This window comes from Malus domestica, chromosome 09 (assembly GCF_042453785.1).
Source record: "Malus domestica chromosome 09, GDT2T_hap1".
NCBI lineage: Eukaryota > Viridiplantae > Streptophyta > Magnoliopsida > Rosales > Rosaceae > Malus > Malus domestica.
Window position 1 is genome coordinate 13,831,106 of NC_091669.1, and position 15,485 is coordinate 13,846,590.

The 15,485-nt window shown below is 37.7% G+C and overlaps 1 protein-coding gene and 1 non-coding gene across 2 annotated transcripts; one reads left to right on the forward strand and one right to left on the reverse strand.

Moving 5' to 3' along the window:
* Positions 1-14,194: 14,194 nt before the first annotated feature.
* On the forward strand, positions 14,195-14,721 carry LOC114827123 (auxin-responsive protein SAUR71-like). Its single transcript, XM_029108793.1, has 2 exons — positions 14,195-14,507; positions 14,636-14,721. The coding sequence occupies exons 1-2, from the start codon at positions 14,195-14,197 to the stop codon at positions 14,719-14,721; spliced, it is 399 nt and encodes a 132-aa protein (XP_028964626.1).
* A 408-nt stretch (positions 14,722-15,129) lies between these two features.
* LOC114827186 (U6 spliceosomal RNA) lies at positions 15,130-15,231 on the reverse strand. The gene has a single exon (XR_003776407.1). It is a non-coding gene; the product is annotated as a U6 spliceosomal RNA (small nuclear RNA).
* Between the last annotated feature and the right edge of the window lie 254 nt (positions 15,232-15,485).

Genomic DNA, 15,485 nt, shown 5'->3' on the forward strand with positions numbered 1-15,485 from the left:
CAGTAATTGGAGAAAGCAAAACAGAAAAATCAGAGAAAGAGCGAGGAGAGCACATGGGTCATGCACTTTCTTACCCACCATGTGGAGGCAAAATCTAGTCTGGTTGATAGTGAGCCTTGAAAAGAGGGAAATTCCTGACGACAGAAAAATCAGAGGAGGAGCGAGGAGAGCACATGAGAAACAAAAGCAAAAGAGGAAACAAAACAAAAGCAAAGAAAAAAAGAAAAGAGAAAGCAAAAGCAAAGAATGATGTGATTTGCTTTTATTGTTTTTGTATGATGTAATTTCTTATTGTTCCGGAGACATCTGTATAAACCCCATCAGAGGGTAATAATAAAAAAAATAAAAAATAAATAAATAAATAAATAATTGGCAAAGCCCAAAACAAATGGGCTAGCATGTTGTGGAGGGCGAAGGCCCATAAGCCCGAAATAGCACCAACCAGGTGATCAAAAGTACGCCCAGTACTCCAAACTTATTCGGCAACATGCCGCTATTACCACCAACCAGGTGATCAAAAGTACACCCAATACTCCAAAATTATTCGGCAACCTGCCGCTATTACCACCAACTAGGTGATGAAATGTACAACCCGTACTCTAATATAATTTGGCAACTAGCCATTCATGCCACCAACCATGTGATGAAATGTATAACCCGTACTCTCCTTCATGCCACCAACCAAGTGATCAAAAGTACGCCCAGTACTCCAAATTATACATGAGCATTACTCATGTTATTCAAACATAAACATTCATGAGCATTACTCATGACAATCATACATAAACATTCATGACCATCATTCATGTCAACATTCATGAGCATCACCCATGTTAACATTCATGAGCATCACTCATGACAACATCCATGAGCATCACTCATGTCAATCAACATAAACATTCATGAGCATCACTCATGTCAATCAGCTTCAAAAGCTTCATTTACAGAGCTCTAGCTTCAAAAGCTTCATTTACAAAAGCTCCAGCTTCGAAAGCTTCATTTACAGAGCTCTAGCTTTAAAGCTTCACTTGCAAAGCTTCACCTACAAAGCTTCAGTGCAGGGTATACAAATACAGCCTTCGAACAACCACCACTTCGGCCCATACATGGATTTAATTTGAAGTCTCCAGCCAACAAACTCTATTGACCGAAAACTTGGGGGACTACATTATGTACCATATATTGGGCCTCAACTGGGCCTCATGAAAAATACTTGGGGGGACTCTAGCCCATCATTCATGTATTGAGGAGCGAGCCCTTATTCTATAAAAGGGACTCCCTCACCATTATTAGAAAGCATCAAACTCTAGCCTATCTTTATGTATTGAAGAGCAAGCCCTTATTCTATAAAAGAGACTCCCTCACATCATTAGAGAGCATCACCGCCTATTGAGCAACCGCCTCACCGCAAGCATCAAGTCTAGCCCATCATTTATGTATTGAGAAACGAGCCCTTATTCTATAAAAGGGACTCCCTCACCTTCAAACGCCACAAGCTGAGCTAACCAAGGCAACATAAGCCATAAGCCGAGTAGCCTCGCAACATGTGCTACTTCTAGTTGAGCATCATTTTAGATTAGGCACCACCTCATGTCGAGTATCAGTGCCAGAGGCCATCTAGTTACTTTGGCCCACACATGGACTGAATTTCAAGTCTCCAGCCAAAAGACTCTCTTGAATGAAGACTTGGGGGACTACTGTTTATACCATATTTAGGGCCTCCGTATTTAGATCTCATAGAAATACTCGGGGGGACTTAAATGTAATTATGTGATAAAGAAAGGGGTAAATATGTAATAAGTGAGGAGTCCTTATTCTATAAAAGGACCCCTCACCCTCACAATAAGGGGAGGCCAATTCCTAAGGCTCCTCACCCCCTCAAGCTCCCACTCTCAGAGCTTCTCATATTCATTATAGAGGCTCTCTTTCTCCCCCTCAGAAATACAATATCAGTGTGGACGTAGCCCAAACCTTGGGGTGAACCACGATACATCTTGTGTTATTTACATTACTTGCAGATTCACGGTCGGATTTACGTTGTTCCAAGACTTTCGGTTTTGTGCATCAACAAATCCCACAAGGAAAAGCACAGCTGGGCCACTCCAATTCCAATTAAGCATCAATCTCGAATTAATTGACATACACTGCACCTTCATATTTAGCATTACTGAGTCTATAGCCTCTATACTAACAATACTCGCAGTCTAACATCAATTTTCATACGTACCTCTACATTGTGAATCATCTCCTAGTCAATTTTGCAAAATATGGATCATGAGCGAAAGTTACCTTGATAAATCTAACATTTTAAATCGTGGCTTGTCCCACCATTCAAACCTTTGGTATGCAGCCAAGGGATGCACACTAAAACTAGCCACCACGCAATGACGATAATTTCGTGTGGGTTGAAATTTCCTCTGGTCCAACTTTGTCTTGTGTCTTCACATGTTACTCAATGTTCTCTTTCTTCAATGGTGTTTCTTCCTATGTTTGGTTCTCTAAATAGAATAACGGGACAATTCGGAATGGTCTAAGGTCTGCAACTTCAAACCCTCCTCCCAGTGTAGTTTGACCAATGTAAATCTATCCCATTTGAATGCAAGGTCTCATCACCAATAATATAGATCGAGAATAGGGGTCTCCAAACCCAACTTTTGATGTGCATACTCTGCATGATTCACTAATCATGGAACTCACTTCTGAATAAAAGCACTTGAAAAGGTTTAGATCATATTGTATCCAAGTATGGAAAGATAGTCGAGTCAGCATAAGCTAGATATTCAATCCTTTGACAAGCTCCAAAGAATCTAATTCAATAATGATTGACAAGTAATTTCTTTCCTGGCCAATTCATGAAACAGAAACAGTTTAGAAGTTCCATCCAAAACGTAATATGGACTACACACATTCTATTATGAACTCAGATAAGAATATTCTTCATGCAGAATTTAAACGCGCTGAAATATTTTTCTTTGTCAAATTATAAAGCGATAGAAGATTGGTAAGCTCAATCTCTTTAACTTGTTATACGAAAATATGTACTAATAGAATTTGTATTTCATGCAAAATCGTAAAAGAGACAGAGGAAATAAATAGTAAAAGAGATAAAGGAAATAAACTCTTCTCTATATTTGGTATGAATTCGTGCCCCCAATGCATAACCGGAAATATTTGCTCCTCGCTTTGTATAAATGATTTTCAACCAGTGACTGAAAGCTTCAGTACAATCCTTCTGTAATTATAAGTGCACCTGTCACCGTGGTTTGGTCTTGGCAGCCACAATGAGCATGTCGAGCATCCGACTTTGGGCTCTTTCTGGTGTAACATGACGATGCGGTAGCTTAGCTTCGTAGGACCCTACCCCCTAATACAATAGGACCTTGTGCGTTGCAGTTCGGGATCGTTTCCCCGAGCTAGAAGTGAAACTACATCAGTACCTCCAAAATTCAAGTGGTAAATATATTTGACAAAATAAAAGGGAGATAACTGGAGTCCAAGATTTCTACATAAAAGTGCTTTCATGAACCTCCAAAGCCCAAAGGATTACAACAATCATTTCCCACCTTGTGTTATGGCAAGAAGATGTATAATTATATCATATACGTTGTGCTGCTATCAGTGAAATATGATCGGATCATATTTATATATATTTTTACTTCGAATTCACTCGTCTTTTCTTGGTTAGTTCCTTATATTTTTGAGCTATTTACGTTATTTTTGTGTTTATAGGATCTGTTATGCAAATTTACCCTTTATTGTCACATGATAATACTAATTTACATTTTATAAACAAGGTTTGTCCCTCTCTATGTCTATATATTAAAAGGAAGGCAGAAAAGAAGAATCCAATGGAAATAAGAAGACGGGCAAGTGCAAGCTGCCGTGGGTACTGGCAGGTGGACCAGCTGGTTTACATCGAGAGACGTGGGGACTAGGGGAAAAGATGCTGCTTTGCAGCTGGAGGAAAGCAGCAAGGAGCGGACGTGACTGGGGGGAGTCAAAAACGAAAAAGAATAAAATAAGAAAAGAAACGGGCAGACAAAATGAAGAGGCCAAGTAGGTGAGAAAGGCAGAAAGAATAAAAAACAGCTGCCTTTGGCAGCTGGCGTGACTGACAGAAGAGAGAAATAAATAAAAAAAAGGGAAAACAGGTGGGCTTGGCAGAGAGAGATAGAGAAGAAGAAAGATATAAAAATAAGAAGAGGCTGGAGTGATTAAGGGGGTCGGGGGAGCGGGAGAAAGGGGCTGCCCTTTGGGCAGCTCGCAGAGACGCAGGAACCAAAGCTGCCTTAGGCAGAGGAAAAACGGAAAGACTGGCGGGGAGAGAGAGGGAGACACTTGCGAAACCAGAGGAGAGAGCAGTCAGCGTGGAAGGCTGACGGAGCAGGGCACGGACAGAATAAGAAAATAAGAAGGAAATAACGCTGCCCTTTGGCAGTGAGGTCAGGGAGAGCTGGAAGGCAGGCGCACGGACAGAATAAGAAAATAAGAAGGAAAGAACGCTGCCCTTTGGCAGTGAGGTCAGGGAGAGCTGGAAGGCAGGCGCACGGACAGACTGAAGCATCCTCCTCTTTCGGTTTAATCTTTCCAAACTTCTATTTTATTTTTGTTTTAATAATGTGTAATTAAATTTATTTTGGCTAGAGGTTAATTCAAAGCCATGGATATATTTGTAATATGAATTGATTACCTTCGGTTGTGATTTCATAAGTTGTGAATTCAATTTACTTATCCGTTCGTATAAAAACTGATTTGTGTATGTTGGTTGAGAGTGCACGCTTAATTTACATGCATGAATTTGATGCTAGAATATAAGTGAATTTCACCTAATCGTTATGAACTTATATTCACAAGTAGTAAAGGTTGCTAGTCACAATCACGTTAAGTAAATTCTTGGCATAAGTTTCATGCAAATCATAGTAACGAGTGTCCCGTCAATGCTTATGTTTTTCATAAAACTTAATGATTCTTGCTTGTATCTCTATTATGCAACTCATGTAGGGAACTTGTAAGGAATGTTTTGGGTTGTCGTATGCAATCATCCAACCCAATAACTTGTGGAAAAACTGAGGGTTAATTAGTGCAATTCACGGTTAATTTGGGGCGTTGAGTATTCATAGCTTATCGAAAAGCAACTGGAAATCATTTTGTATGCAAGTATAATATGTGTGGAGAAGAACCCTCTAGCTAGTCCGTCATTTATCATTTTACCTTAATTTTATGTTTTTGTCAATTCTGTAATTTAATTAAGTTTAATTTACATTTCATCAAAACCAAACACCCATCCATTATTAAATTATATTATTTAGTTAGTTTTCTTTATTGTTAGTCTTTTAATTTAATTTCCGTCCATTTCAGTTCCTAGTGTTTAATTTAATTGTTTTCATTATTTTGAATCATTTTAAGTGTGTTTCGAGTTATTAGAGTTTTTCGCCTAGTTTTGTGTCCTTGAGTCTTATTTAATATTTTTAAATTAATTTAGAATAGATTAGCAATCCCTCCTAATCCCCGGCCTAGAACGATACCCTACTTACAACTATACTACAACTGTCAAAAAGAGGGTTTAATTTGTGTGTCAAGTAATTCTCGCACCAAAATAATAGAGAGTGAATAGAAAGCTTCCCTGTTTGGGGTTTTTGGCCCGTGCCCCCATTGTGGCTTGGGTGGAAACCATGACTTCTCGATACGGCTGTTTTGTACGAATTCCCACAGACGGTGCCAACTGTTGGAGCGGAAAATTTCAGGTACTCCAATTCTCCACCAATAAGTAATTTTGAACCCGTTGAGAAGCCTTGGACATCATCTTCGCTTGTCAACAATGAGAGCGGGGGGACCTGCAAGAAAACACTCTGACGCCCAAGTCAGTATTTGTTTAGAATGCTTATAAAATATAGAACGATCTCCTACCTCCCTTTTCTCTCCCCTTTTCTGGTGGGATTATTAGCCTTTTATAGGCATTTAAGTCTTGGGCTCCAAGTCCCACTTTCCTTCTATTTCTCCATGTTCCACATTCCACATTCCATGAAGTATCTGATTGTGCTCCTTTATTTTAGCCCCACTCCTCATGTTTAGCATGCTAGTGGCTTGTTTAGTGGAGGAGTAATTTTTGGCTCCAAAGTGTGGATGGGTGTTGTTCATGACAACTTCTGGACCGACAGGCACAACTCTGAATTTAGGACAATCTTTGACAATATTCCAACATTCCCACCGGTTGAATGATTTATTTTTGTTTTTGGTTTTGGCACCATACCAAGTTTGTGCTTGAATTAGCTACACAATGGGGGAGAAGAAATAATTATAATCAAAGTAGGTAACAAATAAATAATACAAACAAATAATTATAATTAAAGTAGGTAACAAATAAATAATACAAACAAAAAATTATAATCAATGTATGTAACAAATAAATAATACAAACAAAAAATTATAATCAAAGTATGTAACAAATAAAAAATACAAACAAATAATTATAATTAAAGTAGGTAACAAATAAATAATACAAACAAATAATTACAATGTAAATTTGGGTATAGTACAAACAAATAAATAATATATTGTTACATGATCCGTGTAATTTTCCCCACTTCGAAGATTACTACTAGCTTGTGCCAAGGCGTCTCTCCAAATACTAAATGATTGGCTAAGTAATTTCCAACGACTAGACATCAATTCTTTGGTTCTACTTCCACCCATTTTTTCAAGATAACTGGTATGAATAAGACTCCACATTTCTCACAACTGCATCTCATTACCCGTACGCGAACTATGAGTAATTTCAACCCAGCTAGTACACAATGCAACATCTTCAAGAAGCGTCCAATTCGTATCTGCATCAGTAATCATTTTGTTGAAAAAAATTGGATTGAAACTTTGAGAGAAAGATAGGAATGTGATTGAAAGTAGTTGAGAAAATATGATATTGTGGTGTAAGGTAGATGATAATGAGAAGGTATTTATAGAAAAGTATAAACATTTTTGTTTTTAAATTCAGATATTTTTTCTGATTTTTTACAATTTTTTTAATTTTTTTATTCAAATAATTAATCTATGCCGTTGGATTTTAAAAAAATTGAATTCCAACACTTCAGATTGTGCCACGTGTCACAACGGTAACTTTTCTTAATTTTAAAACTATTTTTTCTTTTATTTATTTATTTATTTATAAAGCATATTAATATCAACCGTTTATCTAACGGTTGATATTAAATAAGATTTTTTTTATTTTTTTTACCGTTGAGATCGAACGGTCCAAGTTAAATAGCCGTTGAGATCGAACGGACCGTAGGAAGCCATGTGGCTTCCCAACGGTAACATTTCAGTCTGAAAAGTGGGCTGATTTTTCTGAAAAGATGTCAGGCGACGCGCCCCCACGCGTGAGTGGGGTGCACGTGCCTGACAGAAAAAAAAATTAAAAAAAGGCCTGATGTAGGGCTAACATCAGCCCTAACAGCCAATCCACTCGGGCTCGCAGGCTGGCAACTCTTCACAGGCCCGGAGCTCGGGCCTCCACCTCCACTCGGGCTCCTTCACGCTGGAGCGAATCCACAAGGCCTCGGGCCCTTTTCTCTCGCATGTCCCCCGAGCAATCCACCACGGTGGAGTTGCTCTTACGGGTTGCAACATCAACAGTTTTGCTGGGCTTCACGTGAGGGGTCCACCCCTTGTCTACTTTCATTGGGGCGCAAGCTCTTGCAGTTGTTGAAGGGGCAGCTGCAATGACAGCTACCTTTTGGCCAATTGTCTCCCACTTTTTCCACCGGTAGAGCACATTTGTTGGGGCAAATGGCAATTGCATCCAATTAACCTATGGATTGAAGAGCCACTAGAGATGCTCTAAGGGTAGTGACAATGGCCGTTTCTGATCCGTGTGTCCCTCGAGGAAGAAGAGAAAAAGAAAGGCAGAGAGTTTTGGAGATGGGCAGGGATCCTCACCCGGTGCGTGAGAGAGAGCTACAGGAATTAAGAAAAAGGGACGTGGGTCCCTGGTGGCACAAGACCAACAAACAAAACATCCGTAGTGTAAAATTACTAAAATGCCCTCACCATTAATGCTCCGTAGAATATTCCTTTTAAATCTAAATTTCATTCTGCTTGTGCCCACATATTGGTATTGATGAACAGTACAAAACTACAGTAATTAATATGTCATCTGTGTCATAGACGCAAGGTCAACAAAAGTCAACTTGTATCCTTTTATGGGCATTTGGGTCATTTTACATTAACAAGGGTAATGTACACGAAAATTTTGGGACAGTTCACAACAGCCTAAGTCAACTCCGATAAATTTGGAGTTTCTTCATCATAGTCTTTTGTCATGTGCACAACCATAAGAAGAGCAAATTAGCACCTTAACTCTGAGTAACAATCTTTTTCTTAAAGATCTGATTTGAGTGCTAAGCCATAACTGCTACAAAGCCTCCACATAACAGAGCGAGTGAGTGACCACAACCACAACCACAAAGACTATTATCTTCGAAGCGAAAGAGCGAGATAATTGGGGGATGGAGATGGTTAAAAGATAGAAGAAGCATGAAGGAGAAAAGAAGAAAGAGATCGAGAGGGATTGCCACCAGTGGCGAAGCTACGGAGGTGCAAGGAGGGGCGTCCGCCCCTCCGCTCATTGGAAATCGCCACTGAGAGTAAGAATTTCGCCCCTCTACCCTAATGGAATTTGGGTTCGTCTGGTTAGGGTGCTGCGCTACAACGATGAAGCTATTATGTTTTTTATTTTTATTAAAACACCTAAGCCTAAAACAACGTGGTTTTAGACCAATGGAAAAGAAATAAATGAAACGCGCGTTTTGTTTCGAGACCTGATATTAGATCTCCACCATTAACCCTCTCTCTAGTCTCTATCTCTGTTTCACCCAGTCTCTTACTTAAACTCAAAGGCTCGAATAAGCACCCCACATATGAAAGAGATTTTTTTCTTCTTTCATTTAATCTTATAACTAGTGGTTGAGATTGGCATTGAATATTTGGCTTTATTTATCTCAAAACCTCCCCATCCGTGAAACTTATTCAGCTCTTGTTGATGGGCAATGCATTTTGCAGAGTTATCCTTGATGATTGATTATCTGAAACGTAGAATTTATGAAATCTTTTCAATTTTTAGAATAGGTCATATGGAGATGATTTTCTAATTTCTGCTCACATTTCAGAAAAACTCGAACATTTAAGGGTCTTGAAGTTGACGTCTTGGCGTAAGTCACTAACTTAAGTTAGCGTCGAAAGCTTCATATGGTTCATCGTGTTTCATGTGTTTATTTCAAGTGTATTCACATGTTTATTATTAAAGTCTTGGTCTAGTAGCAAACCAATATTTCAGCTTGTATGCCCTTCTCCATTTGGTCAATACTCTCTAATCAATGAAGCCTGTTGAGAATAGCATTTCTGGTTTTCTGTGGCAATCAAATGGAAAAATGATTTCTTTTGGTTCTGTTGTGTATTTCTTGTGCCTGTTGTTGTAAAGAACACTTTCTTTTTCGTTAAGTTTTATTGGGACCCTTTAATTAACCTTTGAAAATTCGCCCCTCCTCCCGACAATTCCTAGCTTCACCACTGATTGCGACCGACTCAAAAAATAAAGAAAGATACAATGGGAAAGGATCTTTTCTCTATTTTTCTCCAAGTTCTAAATTTATTCCTTATCCTTTGTTCTTCCTTTTATTTGTATAAACACAGAGGGTAAATGCTTTAAGTTGCAACTTGTTGCATTTAGCAAATAGATCAGACCGAGAACGAAGACATAAAAATTTTGCATCTTCTCATCTCCCTACCATTTCCAAAAATACAACTCATGAACCTCACTTTTATTTAATTATTATAACAACTCATTATAAGCATGAATGGAGCTTATGACACCTAATTATAAGCACATGCAAGTTCTTTTAATTCGTCAACGTGAGATTCACAATGTCATTACTAAGGCTTCGTTTGGCACGCCTTCTAAAGCATCGGATATGATTAATAATATGGAGCTGGTTGTTTGGTGCCCTTACCGGATAAATAGTCACCCACTTAATAGTGCGGTCAACCTTTTTTAATACAGTTGACACCCACTGGTTAATACACTCCAAAAGCTTGGTACTAATTAGTCGGGGTTAGAAACGCACTGAGGGTCTTTTGATCTTCGCGAATCTACTCTTCTGGCGAATCAATTCATCTTCTTCTTTCTCCGTCCCAAAGATCTTTTCGCTTCTCTCTCTTGCTCCCTCCCTCCTTCTCTCCACGTTTCCCTCCCCAGTCGTCAATATATATTCAGCGATATATCTCATCGACACTTTTACAATTTCTATCTTGGTGCACCAATGACTTGTAGGAAAAAATAAAATAGAAAAACTCGGATCTATTCTTCACGATGTTGCTGCAACAAATTAAGGTCCAATGTCACAACTCAAATTCATCAAAAGCTTCATTAATATAAACAATTTCATGGGTTTTACATCTTTGTATATTGGGAAGCCTAAACCCCAGCTAACACCCACACCCCAGATCACCACCGACAAAAAATAACATTACACTAAACAAATTTCATATGAAAGTTGAGGATTCTGAACAATTTCAACGAAAATGAACAGTAAATTAGGAAAACAAAGGTAAATCTCATAGAAATCCATGACGATAATCTCCCGGCACTGATGCAGCCACTGGCCCTCCTCTTTTTTTTTTTTTTTATTTTATGTTTTTTTTTAAATAATCAGTTTTTTAATCCGATACATCACCAAACGTCCAACTAATTTAGTCAGTACTATACGATAACTATTTATCCTATCCTACTAATCCGAACTGCCAAACAAGGCTTTAATGACTTATATAGGATTGCAGGTAAACCCAAATGATAGACATAAGATATTTTGATCTGGTAGATTATAAATATATGTGGCAATTACAGAGTAAAATAATAGTCGCCGGAGAAATATAACTGTTAAAACTATATTTTTCAACTTTGTACGATCACGGCATGTTTTGCCTCCTCATATAAGACAATGAACTCAACTTTGACCAATATATTAAATATAATCAAGATGCACGTCACAATCATCAACTTACGACCAACAAAGAAATATGGTAAATATTCAACGACTAATGATCAGGTCGTAATTAGTACGAGATAATGCCCAAGGACGCAGAGCACGACCTTAAATTTGTACTGTTAGAGAGTGTAATGCATTATATATCTGAAATTAATTGATGTACTAATCATAACCAAAAAAGTAAATTGAAGTACTTGTCCGGAACTCAAGATATGAAGAGAGTACTTAGTTATTTGTTAATGGGGATAAGAAACCGCAAGTTGTTAAGCCAGTTGATTGAAGCTCAAGGAGTGAAAAGACTGAGAAGCCCTTCTTCATTGACACCAAAAGATTATGTGCCTGTTTGTGTTGGTGTAGATGGTGATACGAAGCGTTTCATGGTTCATACCACGTTGCTTCACCATGCCGATTTCTTGGAGCTGTTGCATAATCACGGATTTTTCAGTACATAGTTTGATGTAATCATTGAGAAAAAATGCTTTTATTTATTAGTTATGTATTTTCATTGCTAACAAACGCCTTAGCTAGGGGATTTAATATGCTGGTGTCAATTTGCAGCGTAATCTTCTGGTTTTTCAAATGAAAATCATGTGCATTGTTTGATGTATCATCATGTTATTAAGAAGTTTGATAGACAATTGGTAAGTCATGTTTTCTATGGATTAGCGTGCCCTTATATGCAAATGCCTTTCGCAGTTCGAGGAATGATCGATGCTAATTATATTGTGAGATGTGAATATAAAAGAGTCCTATATCAATGAATGAGAAACCTTGTAAGGGGTTGTAAGAGGTCGGGTTATTCCTTATATTGTCAATTAATTTTTATTATGGTGGAACCCCAACTTCCTTCATATATACCATGTTTATGTTTGAAGATAGGGAGAACTATTTTTGTTTCAGTTACCAAAGAATCAGTGGCATGATGAAGACACCTAAGCTTACCGCAAGTGTTGAAGGTTACAAAACCGTAGTGTCACATTTAGGTCAAAACAGCAATAACAATATTTCTAGTTCAATCTGTTACATCGCCAAAATGTGGCAATGACCATCACATTAAATAGGGATTTCTCAATCGTATGATCATCACCTCTGCCAATATTTGGAGCTATCTGATTTCCCGTAGTCCTCATTATATACCTAATTAGCCGGTAGAGACAATTTAGATCCATTTGCAATCAATTTGATGGCTATGTCCAAGACATTGACAGTCTGCATTGTTGCTCTCTTGGTGTGTTCACTTTGCATTGAATCGCAAAAGTCAAATTTCTGAAATAACCACCGCTGAGGTACGACCAGCCGTTTCGCTGTAGGTTTTCACGTTGCATGCCTCCACCATCCAACCCATATAGAAGAGGTTGCGAGAAGGAGGAAAGGTGCGATCAGGTCGTCAATTAAAACAAGCCTTCAGAGGTGGAAAGGTTAAGGGCCACAAGGTTCAATGGTGCTTATTGCAACAAATTCGAGAGAATATCAACTTATATGTTTACCATATAGTTCTTGATCTACCCTATTGCAAACATGATGTATTAAATAAGAACAATTCTTTCACTGATAAATATGTTGTTGTTTATTTATGTGTGACTTGTTTTTAAGAGGGACAGTACTGGCGTTCAGTCTTTATGAGTGCATCTCCATGGTCACTTATCTATAATTAATTAAGGGGTGTGCTATCCACACACCCCATTTTACTTCTCACACACCTCTTAATAATTTCTGTCCGTTGATCTTCTTTAATTCATCCGATCTGACGGCCAAATATTAAAAAGGTGTGTGAAAAGTAAAATGCGGTGTGTGGATATCACACCCCTTAATTAACCAATATATATTCACTATCTAAACATCAAAATCGAATCGTTTATTTTTTACAATTATCATCTAAAGATCTTTACAAAAGATGCGGTTCTATCTAAGGACACATTATGGACATATATCTTAGAATGATAAAAAGAAAATGAATATTTCAATTACAATTCCACTCACCCTCGTCTCACCCCCTTCCACCCACCCTCGTCTCACCCCCCCGTCCCCACACCCTGTCCACCCACCCCCGGCCCTCCCACATCCCCCACCCCCACCGTACCCATGCTTGACTCTTTCGATTGCCTCACTGTTAGCTACTAATTAATATCACCAGAAAAAATTACACACCTTGTAATAAATAGTTAAGTTGGGAACAATATTGATAATATTAATAGTGAACCATACTGAACCCTTAAACTTTATCATGGTATCAACATGGGGTCAATTTATTGAGCTCAAATTTTGTTTCGTAAGTTAAGTTTTCAAAAAGATACGGTAGCTCCAACTTAAGAGCACTGAATGAAAGTTTGGGCCTTCATATAGATGCATTGATTGTAGTGAATGAATAATGGCCAGACTGTCGAAATGATTTGTTACCTTAACTAGTTTTTCACATGGGAATTAGTTTCTTGAGTGATATTGTGTGAGGTCACTCATGAATGGTCAAGTTAGAGATAGAGTCGCACATTAATACAACAAAATAATACATATTATATAATTTATATGTGAAAGGTTACTACTAATATCAGCGAACTTTTATGATAAATTTATACACTTGGTAAATAGTAAATAAAGAAAAGATCGTTTATATTGGTGATGAATCATACCAAACCTAATAAAAACCTTAAGCTTTGTTGTTTGTACCAAAGCAATTTTCACTCGGTACAAATAAGGTTCAACTTAGCATTCGTGAACTCATTTGTTTTATGTACCCTTATAGTTAGTTTTAGTCACATACATGATTTGACACATTGGAAGATTATTAGCCTAACTAGCTTTGGAAATTTCCAGATTGAGGGTCGCCAAAGTTGAATTAATTGTTATAACCTAATCACAGGCTGCAGTCAACGCCATCGAGTCGATGTGCCTCGACATTTACCAAGTTATTTAAATACATGCATGTCGCAATCATCAAGTTAATGACCAAATTATTGTCGTTAATCAGACTTAACTATACTAGCTGGTTACGATATTGTAGCAAGGGTGCAGAGTATGCACGGCCTTAAATTTGTACTGCTAAGGAGTGTACCATTATATATCTGAAATTAATTGAAGTACTAATCACAAACCAAGAAAAGAAAATTGAAGTAGCAAGTAATCCGAAAAGATAGATGAAAAGAGTACTTTGCTATTTGCTAATGGGGGTGAGAAGCAGCAAGTTGTTGAGCCAGTTGATCGGAGCTCAAGGACTGAAAAGACTGAAAAGCTCACCTTCAATGACACCAAAAGGTTATGTACCTGTTTGTGTTGGTGTGGATGGTAATACAAAGCGTTTCATGGTTCATACGACGTTGCTTCGCCATGCAAAGTTCTTGGAGCTGTTGTATAAGTCAGCGGAGGAATATGGTTTTTCTAATGATGGGGTTTTGAGGATTCCATATGAGGCCAGCGATTTTGAAGAGTATTGGATGATCAAAAGTTCTAAACCCAAGATTTACAAGGTTGAACCGTGTAATTAGTCATGTTTTTTTTTTTTGGGTGAGAATTAGTCATGCGTTTTTTCAATACATTGCTTGATGTAATTATTTAAAAATTTGGTTTTATTTGTTATGTATTTTCATTGCTAACTAATGTCTCAGTTAAGGGATTTAATATGCTGATGTCCATTTGCATTGTTCTTCTGGGCTTGTGGAATGAAAATTATGCGCATCCTTTTTCATTGTGAGGATTGTTTTGTATTTTATTTGTGATTTTTTAAAAAGTAATGCTATTTAGACACACAAAATTGGTCTCACTATTGACAGACTCTCTAATATAAGTGGGTTGCACATACAATAACAAGGTCCACTTCCATACGACATTACATTTTGATGTACATTACCTAGCTTCTAATTGTATAAAACTGTAGCCAAACCGGATTGATTTTGATTTCCGATTCACTTGTGTTATAGCCTTAACTAAAGATTCATATAACAACCAAACCAAACCAATTTGAAAATAAATAAAATAATTGAACAAGCCAAATTTAAGCATATCTATATTCAGTTCGACTCAACTTGTTTACAACTCTACCTATAGATTATTTTCTCTGGGGCTTGGGCATTTCGCCAAGTGCCATGTCTCTTAAGGTACAAGTCATTGTTTATATTTCTCAATTATGCATGTCATCTTTGCTCAAGGACCATGTTAATCTTCTCTGTATCGTTCCAGTTTTATAGGATGTCCCGGAAGGGACAAGCCAATATTTATAGATTGTTGACCTGTTTCGCCATGGTTCTCAACACTATGTCGCTTCCTTACTAACACGTGAATTTACAACAGCACTGCTTTAGCTTTCTCTTTGACTTCCTTTTTAGCCCGTGTATCATCAGTGGCATGAATTCAACATTTTACAAACGATGCCTGCTTATCACAAATGTTTTTTTCATAATGCTCACCTTTTGTCGACCCTTCAGACATATTAGCTTCTTAAGTTATAAACCTCGCAAT